Below are 23,523 nucleotides of genomic sequence, written 5' to 3'. Positions count from 1 at the left end.
GTCCTGACCGGTTTTAACATGGCAAAGCCCAGGATTTATCTTGGTCCCTCTTTCATCCCAAGTGGACACTGACCTCCCCGTGGTGTCACCTGGGGAACTGCCTTTAACACCCGTTAAAGGTAGTGAGCTAACATGTGCCGCGCGTTCACCCATAAGAACGTTAAAAACTTGGGTTTGGGCGTCGGGTTAGTAACCCTCCCCTAGAAAAAACAGCCTACTATGAAAAAACGAAAGAAAAGAAAAACAAACCCCTCTAAAGTTGACGAACCCCGCAAACGTTTTAAGGACCATGATCTGCGAATCTGCACCTGGAATGTTCGCACTCTTTATAGAGAAGGTGCAGTCTTCGCATTGGCAGACGTACTTGAAAAGTACAAGACCGATATTACTGCCATACAGGAAATACGATGGATTGGGAAAGGCGTCACAACAACACCTAAAGGTGACGCACTGTATTATAGCTGCCATGACGTAAAGCATGAGTTTGGTTGTGGATTCGTAGTTAGTCGGAGACTAAAACATCTTGTATCCAGCTTCACTCCAGTGAATGAAAGACTTGCTGCTATTCGAATAAAAGCTAAATTCTTCAACATCAGCTTTATTTGCGCTCATGCTCCCACTGAAGAAAAGGACGAACAGACCAAAGATATATTTTACGAGCGCTTAGATGAAACATATGACCGTTGCCCTGCCCATGACATTAAAATCATTCTAGGCGATTTTAATGCCAAAATTGGAAAGGAGAATATCTTTGGCCCAACAGTCGGGAAATTCAGTCTCCACAGTGAAACATCTGACAATGGTATGAGACTGATAGACTTTGCAGCTGCAAAAAACATGGTAGTTAGCAGTACCAGATTTAATCATCTCGATATTCATAAGGGCACCTGGCTGTCTCCAGATCAGAAAACAAGAAACCAAATTGATCATGTTGTGATAGATGGAAGACATTCATCGAGCGTGTTGGATGTACGATCGTTCCGAGGCGCAAACATTGATTCGGACCACTACCTTGTTGCAGCAAAGGTACGCACCCGCATAAACGTAGCAAACAAAGTACGATCAGACACAACACGAAAGTTATACATCGGTAAGCTGCAATCACAACAGATAGCCACAGCATATTCCACTCAACTAGCCCAATTGCTTAATCAAAGCCCTCCTCATCCCGATAACATATCAGCGCAATGGCAAAGCATTGCCCACTCCATGCAAACAGCCGCAAAATCCATACTTGGATACCAGAGACCTCCACCAAGGAATCCATGGTATGATGAGGAGTGTCGTGCTGCCACCGAAGAGAAAAATGCGGCATATAAGGCTACTTTACAATCCGTAGCAACGCGTAGCGCACGAGAGAGATACAGGGAGAAAAGGAGAGAGGAGAAACGTCTTTTCCGCAGGAAAAAGAGAGAGATGGAAAAGCGGGAGTGTGAAAAAATCGAGATGTACAGGAGCCAGAATGAAGTCCGAAAATTCTACCAAAGAGTCAAGCATCAAACTGATGGCTTTGGTACAGGCACATCCTCCTGTAGAGACCAGCAAGGTAATTTGGTAACTGATACAGATAGTGTACTCAGGATATGGAAAGAACATTTTTCAAATCTGTTGGTATCCAATAGCAGCGAAGACGACGAAGATACCACAGTCCCAATCCCAGAAGATGGTATTGAATGTATACCGCCCAGCCAAGATGAGGTAAAGACAGCAATAAATCGGCTGAAGAATAATAAGGCAGCAGGGGCCGATGGCTTACCAGCCGAGCTATTCAAAACCGGAGGCGACACGCTGATAAGGTGTATTCATCAGCTAGTTAGCACCATCTGGCAGGAAGAACGAGTACCCGACGATTGGAACCTGAGTATCCTGTGCCCCGTCCACAAGAAGGGAGATAAGACTGTATGCTCTAACTATAGGGGCATAAGTCTACTCCCTATTGCCTACAAGATCGTGTCAGGGATATTGTGCGAACGACTAAAGCCAATGGTCAACGAGATTATTGGACCATACCAATGCGGCTTTAGACCTGGCAAGTCCACCATTGACCAGATATTTACCCTGCGGCAAATCCTGGAGAAGACCCAAGAGATGCAGATCGACACCTACCACCTTTTTGTCGATTATAAAGCAGCCTTCGACAGTCCGCTGCGCTCAAAGGTATTCCAAGCCATGTCTGAATTTGGTATTCCCGCAAAGCTCATCCGACTTTGTAAAATGACTTTAACTGACACGAGGTCCTCAGTTAAAATAGGAAAGAACCTCTCCGAAGAGTTTGGTACCAAAAGAAGTTTCAGACAAGGAGACAGCCTTTCGTGTGACCTCTTCAACATCCTGCTAGAAAAGGTTATACGAGAGGCAAACGTCAAAAGAAGTGGCACAATCTACACCAATAGTCACATGTTACTTGCTTATGCTGATGATATAGACATCATAGGCCGATCAGTAAAAGAAGTAACTGATACCTTTATGAAGGTCGAAGGAGAATCTGCTAAAGTGGGTCTGGCGGTAAACGGTGAGAAGACCAAGTTAATGGTGTCGACGCGCAATGCGTCCATTGAGCTCGGACCGACTGTGGAAGTTGGTTCCTATAATATTGAGGTAGTAAAAGACTTCGTCTACCTCGGCACCTCCGTCAACACAACAAACGACATCAGTTGTGAAATAAAAAGAAGAATTGTATTGGCCAACAGATGCTACTTTGGATTAAGTAAGCAGTTTAAAAACAAAGCCACATCTCGTCAAACAAAAATAACGCTCTACAAAACACTGATACTACCCGTGCTGATTTATGGCTCCGAAGCCTGGGTACTTGCGCAAGCAGACATGGCAGTGCTTGGTGTGTTTGAGAGAAAAATTCTTCGAAAGATCTACGGACCAATCTGCGTTGACGGTGAATATCGACGTCGCATGAACCACGAGCTGTATCTGCTGTACAACGACATGAATATTGTTAAACGTATCGAGAAGCAGCGATTGCGTTGGCTAGGCCATATCAAAAGAATGAGCGATGATGAACCCGCTAAAAAGGCGTATGAATACATGCCACATGGCGGTGCACGCAGAATTGGCAGGCCAAGGAATAGATGGCGCAAACAAGTGGATGAGGAGATGAAAAGGCGCGGTATTCCAGAGTGCAAAGCAACAAATAGAGAGGAATGGAGATCTCTTCTTAGTTCGGCCTATAGAACAAATGTTCTGTAATGGGCCAGCTAAGTAAGTAAGTAAGTAATTTCGGTAATTAACGATAGTTTTCAGTAAGGTGGCGACCAAAAAGTAATCGTTAAGTTCTGCCTATTGCAAAAGAATGTTAACTTTGAATGAAAATTCATAATATTTAATGTTACAGATTTTTGTCAATAACTCAAAAATGAGTCGGAGAATCTAAAAAATCTAAATCTAAAAACTAAGCTATTATTCCCAACGCTATAAATGTTTTAAACATTTCTAAGTAAAATATCCTTGGAATACATTACATGTCCCCAAGCGACTTTCTCACTAATCAGAAGGCTAATGAACTAATTCTTTTAGAGGAAACGAACATCCAACATAAACTTTTAAGAAACTATGCTACCCAACACTAGGTTTAAAATACTGTTGCTTATCATAGTCAGCCATCAAAGGTTGAATGGTAGAAACATCATTCGACAGATTCAGATAGTTAATTCCATATTGACTATATATATAACTGAGTCAACAGTGGCTAGCCAAATAGGCGAGATGAGGACCGAAAAACTTTGAAAGACTTATTTTTTCTTATTTGTACACCAACTGCTATTGCTAAGATCGAAAACGTCAGTGAAATAAATAGGAATCTAATGCTCAATATAGGAAAAATATATTTGTGTCCGGATTATCGAGGTACGAGAACGAGCGATCGGAACTCTACCTTTGTATATACTTAACAATTTACACTTGTGTACTCTTTAGAAAGAAAACGAAATAATAAAACCCAGTGTTGGACCGCCGCGAGCTATCCCAGCAACCGGAGGGAACTTGTCGTTACATGATATTCCGAGATGTTTCGAATATCTGTCAATTTAAACACTTTAACGCTGTTATTTCTGTGTACGCGGAATAATTTATAGGTTTTCTTTAATGAAAATTGATCAAAATGCCTTGCTTTTTGGACTGAAAGAAAATGCGGCGTTAATATCTCAAAAATTCGCGAAAATAAAGTGACTGTTCTATCCTGATGACCAAAAATAAATGCCTATTTTTCATAGTACTATCGGAAAACTGATCAGAAAATCATTTCATTTTTGTGTGTTTGATACGGAACGTCATAGACTTTAAATCCCCACAAGATTAAAACGCAGATTCATTCGTTTTGGGATATATAAACTAACATTAACAAAAATTTAGGTGTTCTATTCTACTGACATGGAGTGTACATATTTAATGTAATTTAATTTCATATTTAGTAAGCTAGCAGGTTATTCATCACAAATGAAATGACGTTTTCGATTAAAAGATACCTTATTTTGTTTTGCGATATCCAAAGCCTCTTTTTTGCTACGGAGAGCGCAATCTTCCAATGTCTCGGCAGCTTCAAACATGCCTTGTCTGCGGTACAGAGCACCCAAGTTCTTTAATGTTGTGGTGACTGTTGGTGAATCAACTTTAGCAGCCTTGTGCCATCCACCATATTCCCCATATGGAGTATTTTCTCGATTGTCATATTTATGTTCCTCGCGTTCTTCCGCAACCTGTAAATAAATAATATCAAATGATCAGTACTGGAATTCTGTTACTCATTTTTCGAGTTACCGACAAAAGTCGGTAAAACTAAAAAGCTTTTAATTTGGGAAATTAACGAAATTTATCGGTAAGTTAACAACCAAAATAAAGCTGTCGCTAACTCATACCGATAGAAACAGTTTTGTCAACATTTATTCATACTTTTTATTCATTATTTTGCGTTTTAATTTTACCGATTTTTGTCGGTGACTCAAAAATGAGTTACAGAATTCCACTACTGATTCGAATATTTACAATGAAATCAGTTAAATAAAAAAATAATTTAAAAGGAATATTTTCAAAGAAAACCCTTATTCAGAAGTCAAACAAATACTGGAAGAAATACATTTGACATACAAATACCCAGCAAAATTTGAAGGAAGGGGTTCCATGCGATGACGTGATTCCATGGCATATTTTGCATTGCTTCAAACGAAGTCGTGCTTTGGCATGTCATTTTCACCAACCCTTTGCAATGACATTATCATTACGACGAGAGTTTTAACAACATTGGTTGTGATTTCAAGTCTCCGACAACATCAAGCCTATTGTAAATAATTAATCTTATATATTTAGACAAATGTGTATAAATAAAAACACAAAATTCGTCTCTATTGGATCGATGGAATGGGTTCAAATGCTGATGAAAAGATCGGATCTTTCACGACTTCCTTTGAATGTTGATGAAAAGATCGGATCTTTCACGACTTCATTTGAACTAATGCAAAAGATCCAGTGAAATCATGGCATCTACTACTTCCATAAAATTTTGCTGGGAACTTGTACCTAGGACAGCAAGTTTTTATTTTTAGGTCACTACGGTGATGAAAAATTCAGTTCGATAGATAGATTATTCCGCACGGAATTTTTATTCATGATTGCCCTGATTATAAACGAAAAGATTTTCAAAATGTGAAATTTGTTGAAATGTATTCAACGTCCCATTGTGGGAATGTGAAGAACGGAATACATTTTTCATGACTCTTCCTGAAGTGCATAAAAAACATGTACCGTGTCCTGTGTAAAAACCTGAAGTGAGGTGCAGTTCATGCAAGTGGCATGAGACATAGCAGAAGTGCAAAAAAGGGGAAGTGCAGTCAACTTGAGATCTTTTGCGCTTTCAACCATGTTGATGTCAAAAAGCTCGGAGCCGGTCGGCGAAAAGGAATTATAAATTGTGCTGTCGATTGTAAAGGCCAGGTGCCATCGAAAAAACCAACCAAATGTAATAGGCCATAAAAGTAGAAATCCGGGATTGTGCGTAACAAACAGACACAGAAAGATAAACGCGATCGTATACGAAAGTTGACAAAGAAAATATTTGACCGTTTTGTTTGTTGTAAAGTTATAATTGGAACATTATTTGATGCGGAAAAACACCATTTCACAAGTTAAAATCAATCACTTCCCTACAATTGTCATTAATTATTAATAATTAATTATTAATTAATAATTATTTGATCGACGGCATCAAGACGCCCCAAGTTAGTTGCAGTGAATGCGCAACGACCGATTCTACTACACGCACTTTCACAATCTCAAAATATCGTTTGGCCTTTGCTTAAACATCTTACTCGAATTTAACCACGTCGGCCAACACGATATTCGGCGGCCGAGACAAACCGGATTTGTTCAGCCTCACCACATCAGTAACCACACCTGATGCTGGTCAAGCAATGTATTCAGTAGATACTACAGAACGTGGAACCTTGGCGAACCAACAACACCATCACCGACATATCCACGATTGGCATTCACACTAATGTGTTATAAATTAAGAGTGTGGGGTGTTAAATTGTGTGTACAACAATGAAAGATGAACATAAAACAAATAAATAGGATAGAATTTTATATATTGAAGTAGCCTTAAGTTTTATAAAGGGAAACACTGTTGATCTAAAATTATTTATTATGTATTCTTTATTACTTTCTATTCACAATTATTTACTGCTGGCGAGCGGGGTGTGTTTGTTCTTATGTGTGTTTCTATTCAAACTGGTTTTATTAATATCATTGGTCGATCGCTATCACCGATGCCTCCACACATAATAACAACAACGCCCCACTTTCTTATGTTCAAGGGAGTAACATAATTATATTTTTATTTTTGTTTAACCGAACTCAAGTCTCTAACGTCTTCATGGATAATTTGTTTTTCTACCTTGATCGGACATTTTCTTTGTTGGTTTACACCAAACAACAACACGCTGTGATGTTCATTAAGTTCATCGGGAATCAAAAAGCAATTTACCGGACTTAAATTCGTTATTTTGTAGTTCATAAGATTTATTATCTGATGTCTCTATTTCTTCTTTAATTTTAATAATTTTAAAATCTTTGATTTTTTGCGACAAACAAATTTCTTTAAAAGTATTAGTTTTTATAATCATAATACCTGGTGATCGAGTTAGTGCATTTACATTTTGCATTCGACACTCTTCTCTATGTTGTATTGTAAAATTCCGTAACACTACAGACGGGTAACATGAAGCGAAAAGTAGAAATGTTTCTTTTTTTAATAACTCAAATGTTTCTAGCTCTAACTTTTTTAAAAAAAATCTTTTGTCTTTCCCGTTTAAATCATAACATGATTTGTCTAAATTTGAGATATAGTGCTCAAGAAGCCTGAAACAGGGGCATAATACAAGAAAACTTTGCATTGGACAGTACCTTATAGCTTATATGTAGATTACATCACTCCACATGCCCTGTGTGTCCATTGTATGACCAAAATATTTTGTGTTATCGCGCAAAAATTCACATTTATTAAACGTAGTTCTAATTTATCTCTCACCAAACTTAACATAACTTCTTTAACAACTTCAAAATTTCGATTAACATCAACAAACGCAATAACAGCACTGACTAAATGTATCATAAGATCCCCCGTTCTAATAGGTTCATTGAAATCATTGTTTATGAACATTTGGAACACTGGCGGAACATTTTCCACTCCAAAAGGTATACGCAGAAATTCGTATTGTTCTAGTGGCGCAATGAACGCTGTATATTTTATAAAATTTTCTTTCATAAAATCGTGGCGAAATCTATTCTTGAGGCCTAATAAAGTAAAAATGTTTTTATCTGTTAACCTTTTTAACAAATCTTCTATGAAGTAGTTATTTATCGCTTTAATTTTGTTTAGCTTTCTGAAAGCCACACTCATTCGTAAGTCTTCAGTCTTTTTATTCACTAACGCAATGGATGAGGCACATTCAAATTCACTAGAACTCATTGTGCCTTTCTTTATATAGTCGTCTAAAATTTGCTGTAACTCTTGTTTTCCTGTGTACATAAATCGTGTCGAAGGGCAATTAAAAGGTGTAGACTTCTCTATTTTTAACTTCGTATTTGTGGTGTCTTTGTAACATTAGTTTCTTTGAACAAAAGGTTTAACTCAGGATAAGTTTTATGTTGAACGTTTTTCCATATTTTCAAGTGGGATTCTGTAAAATTTCATGAAACGTCTAATACTAATATTGCATTCTAAAATTCAACGCAGCCTTGGTCTAAACTTGACTTAGTGGCTACTTACATAATTATTTTTAAGATTCGCAGCATATTTCTTCATGTTTTGCTCATACAGGCATAGCACGTCATTGGTTGTTTACGTGGTTGGTCGCAGTTGTCCCAGCAAACAGCGCACGTAAACATGTTGTCGGACAAGTTGTTGTAGTTCTCGCAACTGGATCACCCAGAAATTCGCATCTGTGCCACCATCGAAATTTGGAAGAAAATTGCTCACCGATTGAAGCAAAACGTTATCTGCAATTTGTACGGTATGTTTTGTTGGACATCAGCTTTAATAGTTCATGTTCTTTTGCTGCAATGTCTTTTTCTCTTCGCACCAATTCGTTCCCTCTGCATAATAACTTGATTTCTTTATCTTCTAATATAGTCGCTGCATCTTTTTGCTCACCCTAGGTAATTTCTTTCATAACGTCTTGTGGTTTTAGCGTCGGTAATTTGTTTGTGGGCGACTGTAAATTTTGTACAACACCAAAGACGTCATCAGTAAACAGCACCTTAGGTTGTGTTTCTGTATTTTTTTTCATGTCCTTTGGTTTCTTCACTTATTGTTCGGTAAATTCGGCCGTAATTCTTTGTACCTCCTCATCGGGGCATACCTTCTCCATTTCTTGTGTTTCCATTATGTCTTGTTCTCCCGGTTTTGTTGTATGTTTCTTAACTTGACGTCAGGCTGAATTTTTGTTCTTCCTTACATTCTAATGGCTCTATTTTTTGTGTCGAACCGTTACATTGTCTGTAATTCTTTCCATAATGTTTGTTGTTATTGTCTTTCAAACAGGTTTTAAAAGACAAAGAAGATTTCACTTTTCGGTGATATTTTCCATAACCTTTTGTTGTTTTTGTATTGGTAATTTGTTTGTTGGTTGCTATAAAATTTGCACATCGCAGCAAGCCCCAACAGTAGTCTCGCCATAAATTGTTGCTGCATTTTTTTCACCTTATTATCACTAGCTTTGTCTTTAAATTTTGTTGTGTTTATGTTTCTGTATTTTTCTCCATCTTTGACACCGTTCTGTTTCACATCGCTATCCAACGATACTGTAGTCTTCCACATCTTCTGCAATTTCGTTTTTCGGCATTGGCACTGAATTTCTGTTTCTTCATAATTTTTGTTGCTGTATCAAGCAGGTATTTATTTCTCCGATTCTATTTGATTTTGTAGGAAACCCGATTTATTGGTATCAGACAGCAGTAACAAGAAAATTTTTTTTTTCACTTTGTAAGCTTTATTTCCACTTCTGAACTGAAGTAGCCTTAAATTTTATAAAGGGACGCACTGCTGATCTAAAATTATTTATTCTGTATTCTTTATTACTTTCTATTTACAATTATTTATTGCTGGCGAGCGGGGTGTGTTATTTTTATGTGTGTCTCCATTCAAGCTGTTTTTATTAATCTCGTTGGTCGATCGCTATCACCGATGCCTCCACACTTAATGAAAACAACGCCCCACTCTCTTATGTTCAAAAGAGTAACATAATTATCTTAGTTATCTTAGATACTAATTGCTTACAAGATAATTCTATTTACACTAGCTATCAATTAAAATAGCACTACTCTAACTAATAATACTACAATATGTATGTACGTATAAATTTCATAAATTTATTTTAAAATAATAGTTCAAAAATTAAATAATTAATATCTGATTGAGTTGGAGTATTCCCCCATTGGCTCAACTTCATTTCTCCTCTATTACAGAGAGTAATGTTTTTTCAAAACGAACTGACAGTGTTGCAAAATTTTACTGATCGCTACCAATATCATGATTTCATCCCGGCGAAGGGAATTATCAATTGGCTTCTCAGTTTTTGAAATGGTGCCTTTTTAGCGAAAACCCGAGCTCTTTAAGTGTCTAGTATTCTCATATGAATGAGAATCACACTCACTTTTCGGCTTTTCCAAAGAAACACCAAAATCAAAATATTCTGCAACATGTCAGCACGTATCAACTAAGAATTCATCGAATTCTGTGAGTTGAAAAGAACATCACCACAGTTACCTGTGAGGTTGTTGCTGGAATTTTGTTTTTAACAAAGCTCCCTTCGCGTGCCTCCGGTGTTTTTTGTTTGTGTTGTTTATTGTTGAAGATTCAATCTCATTTGATTGCTTGATTTGGAGTATTCCCCCATTGGCTCAACTTCATTTATTACCCTCTGTTTAAGTTAGAAACTCTCTATTGGTATTTTCACTACAAGTCTCCAGGGAGCCTTTTTTCGCCTTGTTCGGATCGCAGAGAGGCCTCCCTTCCTCAAGTGTTCTCTACAAACCCTCTGAGAAACTATGTTCGCTTACGGCGGACCGTAGGGTGGTATTTCCAATCATTGCCCTACAAATATTCTCAGAGACTATGTTCGCTCAGCGCGGATCGTAGAGAGTACTCTCTTGTTAGTGGAATTTCTCTGCAATTTTTCCCTGGAACTGTATTCGCTCAGTTCGGATCGTAGTGAGAACTTTGCAATAAACAGTGATTGCCTCAGCCTTGATTCACATTCAGTTTTCATACACAAATCACTTATTAGTCATCTCTTCACCAGTATGGAAGGACTTTTCGGTTTACTCGCGAATTGTAACGCGTCTCACCGCACTCAAGGTAAAGTCATCAGCACTTTTCGTCCTAATAAATCACCCTACACACCATTATTATTATTATACCAACTAAAAACATTTGTTTTATTTCTCCTCTCTTATTTATCGGTAACACTCGGGTTTGTATCACCACTTGCTCATCTCCACAAACAACAACATTTGGTCCAGTCGAGCCGGATAAGTTCCTTTGGATTTTGTTGTTGTCCACCTAAACATTTCATCTAATCGCGACGGATCAGTGGACAACTTACACGGTGTTGTTTGTGCTAATCGAAGTTTTTGTTCTATTCTTAGCCACACAAAAGATTCCCCAATCACCCCTCACCACCATCCTCATCAACAAAACCATCCAATCGCATCACAACAACATATATTCCACAAAAAAAAAAAATACCAGGTATGTAAATTCAGTTTTTTCATAAGTGAAAAATATTTCGGTTACTGATCGACTTTAATTCACCCTATCGGTCGGTAATTACAAACAAATACAAAAATACCTCTTCGTTATAACTACGGTTACAGTGGGTCGCAGGTGGAAATATTATTTTTTATATAAATAATTTTTTTTTAACATTTTTTCGGAAAAATAAATATTTGCACATTTTTTGAAAAATAATCGGTTTTCGTTTTTTGGACATCGTACACCCTACAATCCGCATTATATATTTATATTTTTAGTAAATATAACATATATTTATTCAAATATTCAATATAAATTTATATTCATATACTAAAATCACCTTTCTTATTAACATATTTGAATTTTCGGTTGCGGTTTTTTTCTTGTTTGGTTGTTCTAAAGTAGTGCACCCTACATTCGGTCCCTTTGGAATTTAAAATTTTCATTTTTCACAAGGAAAATTCCCAAATTATTCGGTTTTCGATATTTTGGCCATTTGTGTTTTCCCATTTCACAAAAATTAATCGATTTTGGACATTCAGTCATTGATTCACCCCACACATCGCTGCTAAAACAATAAATTCAATTGATTTTTTGCAGCTTTTTGGAAATTTGTTGTTTTTTTTTTTTGCAATTTTTGAACAGATTCGCGGAAATTTGTTTAATTTTTCGGACATTTGGTTTATTTGTGTTTCCTTTTCCGCAAAATAAATCAGTTTTGTCATTTTAGCTATTGGTTCACCCTACACCTCGTGCAAAAATAATAAATTCTATTGAATTTTTGCAACTATCTGTGTATATCTGGTCTTTTTCTGAATTATTCCTACTAATTCGTGGAAATTTGTCTGACAAATTCTCTACAAAGAAATTCTGTACAATGCCGGTCACACCTTTAGATCTCTTTATCAGAGCATCGGATGCTTTGATCAAATTTGATTCCCATTTCAACCAAATGCGAGATAATCAGTTAGATCAGTACGACTTAGAGTTTCGTAGCACAGAATTGGACAAGCTGTGGTCAAAGGTCCAATTAACATTCGATCGTTGCCTCGATTATTTAATGTCGGCGGTAGATTCGAAAAAGGATGACATAGATTCGTTGGATAGTAAATAAGAAGTGTGTCATCAGACTTGCATTACTTGTAGGTCAACTATGAATCGCAAATTGGGCAAAATTCTTCAATCCTCCAAATATTCACATCAAACATCAATAAATGGTTCGGACCACTCAGCAGAAGAATTTCACGGTGACCAAGCAAATAATATGAGTACGTCGACACATGCATTTCACGAAATCGGTATTCAGGTGAATCATCCAGCCCCTTCATTAGTTCAAAACAGTTTTCAAACTCGAGAATCCTTCTTTTGACCTAATCCGGACAGTGTACATAATCTAGTACTCCCTCCCTGCGATATAGAAACCTTTCATGGTGATTTTTTGTCGTGGCCAACTTTCCGAGACCTTTTCACCGCGGTGTATATAAATAATTCTGGTCTTAGTGACATTGAGAGACTCTGTCATTTAATTAGAAAGACAGACGGCGAGGCTAAAGAAATTGTTTCCAAGTTCCCATTAACTCACCGTAGCTTCGTTTTAGCATGGACAGCTCTCAAAAATCGGTTTGACAATAAACGGGTCATTGTCAATAGTCACTTGAAGCTTCTCTTTGATCTTCTATACATCGATCGTGAAACTAGTTCGGGATTGAAAACCCTTCAGTTCGGAATAAATAGTTTATCTGCTATGGCCGTATATGATATCACCACAGTACATTGGGATCCTATCATAGTCTTCATTTGTATTCAGCGTTTACCGCGAATAACTGTCACTCTATGGGAACAGAGTGTTAGAGACAAATCGGCTTTGTCTTCTTAGGAAGACTTGGATTCATTTATTTCTAAAAGAATTCAGACACTTGACTGTTTGCATGATATCAAAGGCCCTGAACCCAATAAAAGAATTTAAATCACCAACAATTCGGTTTATAAAAAAAAAAATCAAATCACCAGCCACGATACCTTGTCTTCTATGTCCTACGGAAATTCATTCTTTGCGATCTTGTCCAAAGTTTAAACAATTGCCTTTTGACCAAAAATCTTCAATGGTGAAGAAACAAGGCAGTTGTTGGAATTGTCTTTCACGGGGTCATACAATTAAAACTTGTACTAGCACCAATAATTGCAATATGTGTCGTGAAAGACATCACACCCTCCTCCACCGTTCTACTAATTCACCTCCCTCAACTCCTTCATCAAATTCTACACCTTCTTCCCGTCATTCTGTAGTTCACCACAATGACAACATAGCTTCCACCTCCACTGGTGCCAATCCAACTATAGCAAATCAACAAGTTTTCCATACATCACAGAATCGTAGTGTTCTTCTGGGAACTGCTATAGTGAATCTTCTTCATAATGATAAAGAATATACAGTTCGGGCTCTGATCGACCCGGCATCAGAGGCTTCTTTTATCTCAGACACCATAAGAAAACGGTTAAATTTGCCTACTTGCTCTGCCCTAGCTCGTATTTCAGGAGTAACGGGAACGGTATCAGCTAATACTCAAAAGAGTTGTTCTCTGAAAATCGGTTCAAGAATCAATTCTTCTTTGGTACTTCAAACAGAAGCATTTATTCTCCCTCGGATATCGGATGATCTTCCATCTTTCTGAACAGATCCCGATATAACACATCGTTTACCAAACATTCGGATCCTCACTTTTTTGATAGTAGACCCGTAGAACTATAGATTGGAGCTGATTTATACCCAAAAATCCTTTTAGACGGAATTCACCCAAATATACTCGGTTCACTTCTTGCACAAAATACGGTATTCGGATGGATCCTAACTGGTCCAATATCCTCTTCTCCCCATCATTCGAATTAATTACGTTCAAACGACTGCACCATCAGACAACCAAAAACCGTGAATACTTTATTATTCTCACCAGGATGTATTTCGTATCGGTTTCTCCTCGTTAACATAAGATTTATTATCACCTTCGCCATTTTGATTAGCTACGTAACGGCTATCGCTTTATTACAATCCAGAATTAAAAAGAATGGAAAATTTTAAATCGGAAAAGCTCACCTAACTGAATTTATATACTTGGATTCCTAGTTGTAAGTTACATTAAGTTCATCCATTTTATGTTGAAACACTCCTATGTGTTTCAAGGCTGGCGGCTAATGTTTAAGTTAGAAACTCTATATTGGTATTTTCACTACAAATCTCCAGGGAGCCTTTGTTCGCCTTGTTCGGATCCCAGAGAGGCCTCCCTTCCTTAAGTGTTCTCTACAAACCCTCTGAGAAACTATGTTCGCTTACGGCGGATCGTAGGGTGATATTTCCAATCATTGCCCTGCAAATCTTCTCAGAGACTATGTTCGCTCAGCGTGGACGTAGAGAGTACTCTCTTGTTAGTGGAATTTCTCTGCAATTTCTCCCTGGAACTGTATTCGCTCAGTTCGGATCGTAGTGAGAGCTTTCCAATAAGCAGTGATTGCCTCAGCCTTGATTCACATTCAGTTTTCATACACAAATCACTTATTAGTCATCTCTTCACCAGTACGGAAGTACTTTTCGGTGTACTCGCGAATTGTAACGCGTCTCACCGCACTCAAGGTAAAGTCATCAGCACTTTTCGTCCTAATAAATCACCCTACACACCATTATTATTATTATACCAACTAAAAACATTTGTGTTTTATTTCTCCTCTCTTATTTATCGGTAACACTCGGGTTTGTATCACCACTTGCTCATCTCCATAAACAACAACTATTCTCTGCGGCCTTTCTGAGCTATCACCTAAACACTCTCTATTACAGAGAGTAATGTTTTTTCAAAACGAACTGACAGTGTTGCAAAATTTTACTGATCGCTACCAATATCATGATTTCATCCCGGCGAAGGGAATTACCAATTGGCTTCTCAGTTTTTATTACCCTCTATTACAGAGAGCAATGTTTTTTCAAAACGAACTGACAGTGTTGCAAAATTTGACTGATCGCTACCAATATCATGATTTCATCCCGGCGAAGGGAATTATCAATTGGCTTCTCAATTGACTTTACTCTCAAGCAATCAAATGAGATTGAATCTTCAACAATAAACAAAACAAACAAAAAACAGCGGAGGCACGCGCAATGGAGCTTTGTTAAAAACAAAATTCCAACAACAACATCACAGGTAACTGTGGTGATGTTATTTTCAACTCACAGAATTCGACGAATTCTTAGTTGATACGTGCTGATTTTTTGCAAAATATTTTGATTTTGGTGTTTCTTTGGAAAAGCCGAAAAGTGAGTGTGATTCTCATTCATATGAGAATACTAGACGCTTAAAGAGTTCGGTTTTTCGCTAAAAAGGCACCATTTCAAAAAAACTGAGAAGCCAATTGATAATTCCCTTCGCCGGGATGAAATCATGATATTGGTAGTGATCAGTAAAATTTTGCAACACCGTCAGTTCGTTTTGAAAAAACGTTACTCTCTGTAATAGAGGGTAATAAATGAAGTTGAGCCAATGGGGGAATACTCCAACTCAAGCAATCAAATGAGATTGAATCTTCAACAATAAACAAAACAAACAAAAATAATAATTAATATCTTCATAGGACAAACAACAAAACAAGTATAGAACGGGTTTGTTAATAAATGGAAGGATTTTAATGGTAGAAATAAAATACTAATAAATTATGAAAAATGCGATATAACAGTACAGGGTGAATCGTAGATAGTCGCCAGAAGCGCTGCAGCATTGTCAAGGATTTGAATGTTATTGGGTAATTGGTTCCAAAGTTTTGACGAGTATATGAAGAAATGCCATTCAGAAAACTTGCTGCGGTGACGTGGAGTGATTAATCTTTTACCTCTACTGGATAGAGCAAATTATCAAAGAGATACCTCGGTTCCGTAGTATATATATTTTTGTAAAGATATGTAATCAACTTTATTTTCAGAAGATTATTGAAAGTGACACCGTATAGTTTATGCAAAAATATTGATGTGTTATCTTGCCTTCTCAGACAGTAAACATAAATCAGATAAAGTTGTACATCATCGTCGTAAACGTGGAACTTTGAATGCGTGATGTGATCCTGTGGGTCCTGTATGTCCATAGAGAAGAACCAGGGCATAAGAATCGATCCTTTGGGAACCCCTGTTTTAAGAAATAGTGCATTGGATATTTTTTGGTTTCCAACAACAGCTTGAGATCTGAGATGCTGCTAGGATTGTATAAGCCGAGTGCAGTATTCAAAAAGTCCTATAAATATCGGTTTTATTGCGACTTGTAATTCGCACGACTGGAGGAATTATATCAGGATCCACAAATCGTTTATTGAGTTCAACGACATTAACTGTGTCGCCTAGGGAATGATTTTTACTTTTGCCTATGCCAATTTCTTTGATAACTTGCCATTTCTTTTTTGAGCTTGCTGCATAACAAAAATAGTGTACATAGAACATTAATTTAGCCCCTTGTATTTGTCTTGTGACCTCTTTTCTGGCTGTTTTGTATTCATCATGGAAAGAGGATTGTATAAGTTTAATACGTTCCAACTCAACTTCCCGAGCTCAGTCGACCACGGATGCTGATTGACTTCATCAGGCATCTCCTCTGCACGTTCCCTCTGCAGACACCGTAGAGCGCAGATGCCAACAAGCGGTGGTTGTTGAGTTTTCTCTCATTGGAATGTGTAATTGTAGTAGTATAAATCGACTAAGATCCTCTGCGATCACTGCAATCCTCGGCGATTGCAAGAACCTCTGCGTTCACTTGTCGATCAACCTTTGAATAGTTCACTTGTCTTTAACATAACTAACCGGCCTCCGTCGCCACCCTAGATTACAGAATGTAATCTTTGTTGCTACTAACCGGCCTCTGTCGCCACTCCAGATTACAAAGTAATCTTTGTTGTTTGAAAACAAATACACCAATAAACGGCAATCATTTATTATATTTAAACTGATATTTTATTCTTTTCACCCCCACTGCTCATCAAACGGTATACTGAGCTATCGTTATCGAAAAAACCTATGGATTTCCCCTCCCTCACCTAAACATTTGGTCGCGTCGAGCCAGATAGACGCCAGTATTGTTGTTGCGCTCTCTCTCTTGAACGAGAATTGAAGCTTTTGTCGTTGCTTTGCACGGAGAAATCAGATTCAGATAAACTCAGATTCCATAAAAAGTGAGCTACCCGCGAGTGTTAGTCTTTTCGTTTTTCTTTATCGGTTATTAATTTAAGCAGTAGAAACATCATTGGTCGAATTTCAATCACCCTATACATACCCCCATCATACAGTCCACACAAATATTGTTGAAATCGTTGTGTACTGATCATCAAACGCTGCGTTGATCATACACTTCACAATCCGTGTTGTTGTTCTTATTACATTTACTACAATTCCTTTGGTCTCACCATAACAACACACACATAAAATCAAATAAATTTCTCGCATTACAAAACTAAAACCATCTTGGTCGACTATTATCACCACTTCGTGTGTTAATTATTTCGTTGCTCCATTTAAAACATTTAAGTTTGTTGCTACAACTTGCTAGTTTTATTTCGTTGTACTGATCACCCTACGTCGCGTTGATCATACACAGCATTCGGTGTTGTTACTTCGAAAAATTTTAATTGTGGCTATTCTCATTTTAACTGAGAACTTGCAAATATATTTTGAAATATTTGCAATAACAACATCGTTAACTTCCAATAACTCGTGCTCTCGAGTTGTTAAATTAATACACGCACTGAACCTAACTCTCATTACATCAATCTCCTTATTTGTTGATCATTTGAAAATTTGTTATTGTTGTTATTCCCCAAGGCCTTTTCTAACGAAGCCCTTTTGTTGAGAATTTGTATTGGCCAATTTACAATAACAACACGCATTGCCAAATATTTTTTGGTTGCAGATGATCGTAATAACAAAGTAAACCAAACGACAATATGTGACTGTAGACATATTGTCGTTTGGTTTACTTTGTTATTACGATCATCTGCAACCAAAAAATATTTGGCGTTGTTATTCCTCCTCGTTCTATTTTAAAACACTTTGAAAATTTGCATTGGCAAATTTGCAATAACAACACTCCATCCAAATTCTCATTCCTTTGGTTTATTTGTTGTACAGATCGTCCATCGCCAACCAAACACATTCGTTTATTCTATTCTCCTACCTTTTGTCTAATAGGTAATTATTCTAATTTGAGAAATTACATTGTAATTCTACCAACAATGTACATATATCTTCCCGCCTTTTTGAAGCGTCTTTTTTAGTTACGTTGTAAAAATACCAACAAAATTCTGCTCATCTGCACCATTCACATGCTTTGTCGTTTGCAACGTCTGTTGTTCAGTGCGAGTTTCGCTGTTCACACACAGCCATTTCTCTGCTAGTGTCGCTTGTGTAGTTAGCACAGTGGCGTAAAATAGCAAAAATTGTTTTTTTTTAATAATTAATTTTGAAAATTATTTTTCGATAATTTTTTGAAATTTAATTAATTGGCAATAGGGTTTTTGGAATTTTTGTACAAATTCACCCTACACTCGATATTTATTCCACATATTTCTAGCAGAGAACATACGTGAAAAATATTTATTTTTTGACATTTTTATATTGTTTTTGGAGTTTTTACTTACAAATTTTGGAAAATTGTTTGACTCTCCGTGGGGGTTTTTGTATTTTTCGACAAATACACCCTACTTTTGGCATATTTTGCACAGTACGTGTCAAGAGAAAAATATAGATCTCGCACAAATTATTTGATTTGCGTTGATTTTCTGGTGTGAAACTTTATTTTTCGAAGCAATAACTTATGTGTCGTACGAATTTTGACAAATACACCCTACACTTGGTAGCTCCAGATACATTTTTTCTATATTTGAGACTTTTTGCATTTTGACCAAATTAAAGTAGTTCTAGTTCTCCCTGAGGAGTTTTCTTTAAATTGTCTCCCATTTTGCCCTACTTTAATTTCAAATATCTTCACACCTTGCTACTTTCAGTGGAACTATACTATAGCAATTTGTGCTGCAAACGAATTTCCATTTCCACCTTTATTTGTAGCAAATTTGATTGTACATTTTCCGTTATTTTTTTCCATTTAAATTTTGAAATGTCGGTCGCCCCACTCACTCGTTTTGTTAGAGCTACGGACATCTTTTTGAAACGTGTAGCATCGTTTGAACAAAGTAGTGAATCTAATAATAATATATATTATTTCGAAATCCACAGGTCAGAGTTTCAAAAATTGTGCAAAAACTACCTCACGACATCCGAGACTGCACAGGCTGATGTCGTTGAGGAAAAATATGGTACATCCTACATGGCCTATATCTGGTGTTTGTCTACCATTGACAGGCAACTTGAACGTCTTAAATCTTCCGACACAAATTCCCCATCACCTGCTAGGCTTCTTCCATCTCACCACCTCCACCAACTGATTGGTTGAACGTTTCAAAAGAAACGCAATCTCCAGGTTTGCTTTCGTGTAAATCTCTAGTTTCGGATTTTGTGTCGTTTGATCCCCCCAATTGTGCAAGCATACAATTAGAAATCTCACCACCTCATCAAAATTCTTTAAATCTTCCTGAAGTATCACCGCCATCAAATTTGTCATTGGACGATTCTTTCTCGTCGGTTTGTGTGCAGTCTGCTTCCTCCTCCGTACCCGCTCCACCAGAAGCTTCTTCCAACAGCACAACATCCTCTAGTGGCCCTGTTGATAACTAAACATCACCTGTCGGTACCCACAGCTTTTTGTTGCCACTCCTTGATATCAAAGTCTTAAGTGGAGACTTTGTGTCTTGGCCCACATTTAGGGATCTTTTCACCACACTTTTTCTTAAAAATTCGCGACTTTTAAACATTGAACGCCTGTGCTACTTAGTGCATAAAACCACCGGTGAGGCTCGGGAAATTGTATCGAGATTTCCACTCACCAATCGTAGTTTCCCTTTAGCGTGGAAAACTTTGTCCGATACGTACGAAAATAAGCGTATGCTAGCCAAATAAAAGAATTGTTTTTTCTCCCATCTTTGGAAAAAGAAACTTGTTCTGGTTAGAAAACTATCCAGCGTGGTATTAGCAGTTGTCTAGCTGCAATGGCCGTCTATGACGTCATTACGGATCATTGGGATCCAATAGTTGTTTTTATTTGTCTACAGCGGTTGCCAAAATTAACTTTGACTCTGTGGGAGCAAAGCATCAAAAACAAGTCGTCGTTACCTTCTTGGAGAGACTTAGATGCTTTCCTCACAGAGAGGATACAAACATTGATTTGTATCCAAAACTTGTTCGGACATCAGGTCACAAACTCAGCTAGAAATATTGCTACATCTGATCGCACCAATAACTCATTGAGGTCAAATCTTGATACACCTAAAAAATTATCGCCAAACCAATCAACCTCTCGGTCTAGTACTTTGAAAACTTGTTGCCCATTTGACCTACTCAGAGACATGTTCTGCGTCTCTGTCGCCAGTTTGCTAAACTTTCGTTTGAGGACAAATTCTCCATTGTTAAACAGTACAATGGTCGTATTAATTGCTTATCTCGTGGTCATGCTGTTAAAAACTGTAACAGCAAACATAGTGGCAGTTTTTGCAAGCAAAGGCATCATAGCCTTCTTCACCGGCCACAAGTTAGAAGACTTATTGCTCCGGCAACTTCAGAACTATCTCCGTCTTCTACTCATGTCAAAGGAGGAGATTCTAGTTATGTTTTGTCACAGCCAAGACATCCTCCGGACAGTCATACTTTGTCATCCCCATGCACTTCTCCCGCTTTTACAAATGTCAAAAGTCAAGAGTTGAAGTGCACAATGTAGACTAGCTCTTCTAACAAACGGTCAAGCAATCATCCTGACACTAATACATTTCGAAATAGCAATGTGCTCCTTGGAACCACGAGAGTAAATATTGTGCATAATGGTAAATCGCATATCGTTCGTGCTATCATAGATCCATCGTCCAAAGTTTCAATTGTGTCAAAGAAACTTTAGAAAACTATTCGGTTTTCTAGTTGCCCTGCCAGATCTTCTTCTAGTAAATCAAAATCTGCTACCCCAAGAGAAGTTTGTTCTCTTCAGTTGTATTCCCCTAAAAACACTTCTATAGTTGTTGAAACTTCGGCATTAGTCCTACCTAATGTCTAGAGGAAATTACTCTCACTTCCACCTATGTCGGAATTGAAGACTCGGATTCCTAATTTAGAATTAGCGGATTCTTTTGATGACCGCCCAATGGACCTGCTACTTGGTGCTGATCTCCACCCCCCAAGTACTTGAAGCTGAACTGCCTAAAGTCGTTTTAAATTCGTTGCTTGCCCAAAAATCTATTTTCGGGTACCTTCTTACGGGTTTAGTTCCTCCTGCATCCAGCACGTAATACCCCACTCGAGATTGTAACTTGAAATCGACCACTAACCAATTTATAACACATATTGCTCGTACTACTTCGTTAATATTGAATAGGGAAATAACTCACTTACATAGTACTTTTGAATCGATCGCTTATTAAAGTCAATAATTTGAACTATAGCTCACTTGGGAATCTGAATTTACGTTCTTTCCTTACATTTAAATCAAATCTACTCTAATTTTGTAAAAAGTTGCTAGACACTTGGTCTATCAAGGGAAGGGGAATGTATAAGTTTGATACGTTCCAACTCAACTTCCCGAGCTGAGTCGATCAAGAATGCTGATTGACGTCATCAGGCATCTCCTCTGCACGTTCCCTCTGCGGACACCATAGAGCGCAGTTGCCAACGAGCGGTGGTTGTTGAGTTTTCTCTCATTGGAATGTGTAATTGTAGAGTATAAATCGACTAAAATCCTCTGGGATCACTGCAATCCTCGGCGATTGCAAGAACCTCTGCGTTCACTTGTCGATCAACCTTTGAATAGTTCACTTGTCTTTAACATAACTAACCGGCCTCCGTCGCCACCCCAGATTACAGAAGGTAATCTTTGTTGCTACTAACCGGCCTCTGTCGCCACCCCAGATTACAAGGTAATCTTTGTTGTTTAAAAAGAAATACAGCAATAAACGGCAATCATTTATTATATTTAAACTGATACTGCTTTTGTTGTTTTATTTTATTCTTTTCACCCCCACTGCTCATCAAACGGTATCCTGAGCTTTCGTTATCGAAAACACATATGGACTTCCCCACCCTCACCTAAACAGGGATACTTTGTAGCGTTTCCAGCATGCCAGGAATAATTTATTTCCATTAGGAGTTAATTCAGTAAATTTATACTCAATACGGTCATCTGAGCCTGATTGACTCAACACTTTACATGAAATATTTGTTTTTACGTATATTGCGACGCCTCCAGCATGGGTAGATCTATCAGTACGAAATAACTTATATGAATCAGTTTGTACCAAGGAGTCTGTAATAGATTTATTAAACCATGTTTCAGATATGCAAATGATGTCAATAGAAGATTCTTCGAAAATATGCCGAAACTCATCAATTTTCGTTGCGGATTAATATGGCATATACTTAATCCTTCTTACTGCTCACTAAGTATACGAATATGACGTTTAACGTTATCTTTGGAACCACTTAAGGAGATGTCATATGGTCCAGACATAATATAATCTAGGGGCAATGTTTTGACAGGCTATAAGTACTGAGAGGTGCTTGTAGACACTATTAAGGAATCTGTTTAAACAGCTGTAGCTATTTGTTGTGAGGTCGAGGTGGACGGAAACAGGATTAAGTTTTTATTCGGGTGTAAGACCACAAGTTAGAAAAAATTTATTTAATTTGTTTAGATCATCAATGTGTACGGGTTCATCTGTCTGCTTGACCCTGATGTAGACGAGACATCGCAGGGAGTAAGCAGAAACTACGTTTTGTTTCCATATTTTATAGTTGAAACTCGTGAGGTTTTCATTAATGTATAATGCTTTGTTGGAATCGAAGCCAATATGCGATAAGACGAGATTACTCTTATTGTGTTTCCTAAAACGAGCATGACATTTTAGGATATAGTTTTTGTCGTAATCAGACGACAATAACGTCGGATTTTGTATTATTATGACGCAGGCTAAAAATAGAAGTGTATGTTGGAGCGTTTATATTAACGTTGTTACAAATTATTTCAAAACATTGGTGTAGGTTTTAATTTTTTATGTATGGTATACATGATGCTGAAGTTGTTTTTTTAAGTCTTTAATTTCATTTTCATTGCAACTTTCTTTTTTAGACTCTAGTTGGGTTAAGCGGGCTTTGGATT

The 23,523-nt window shown here is 37.5% G+C and overlaps 1 protein-coding gene across 5 annotated transcripts in view; it reads right to left on the bottom strand.

Annotated features, from left to right (window-relative positions):
* Positions 1–23,523, bottom strand: part of Klc (kinesin light chain) — a 394,492-nt gene that overhangs the window by 109,637 nt on the left and 261,332 nt on the right. For all 5 annotated transcript variants that reach the window (XM_073986273.1, XM_073986274.1, XM_073986276.1 and 2 more), the window contains one exon: positions 4,476–4,706. In XM_073986273.1, the coding sequence (XP_073842374.1) occupies positions 4,476–4,706 (231 nt within the window). The remainder of the gene's footprint in view (positions 1–4,475; positions 4,707–23,523) is intronic.

Source organism: Musca autumnalis, unplaced genomic scaffold (assembly GCF_047663935.1).
Source record: "Musca autumnalis isolate F117 unplaced genomic scaffold, ASM4766393v1 scaffold_4, whole genome shotgun sequence".
In the NCBI taxonomy this organism is placed as follows: domain Eukaryota; kingdom Metazoa; phylum Arthropoda; class Insecta; order Diptera; family Muscidae; genus Musca; species Musca autumnalis.
The sequence above is the reverse complement of the archived record's forward strand: the minus strand, read 5'-3'. Positions and strand labels throughout refer to the sequence as shown.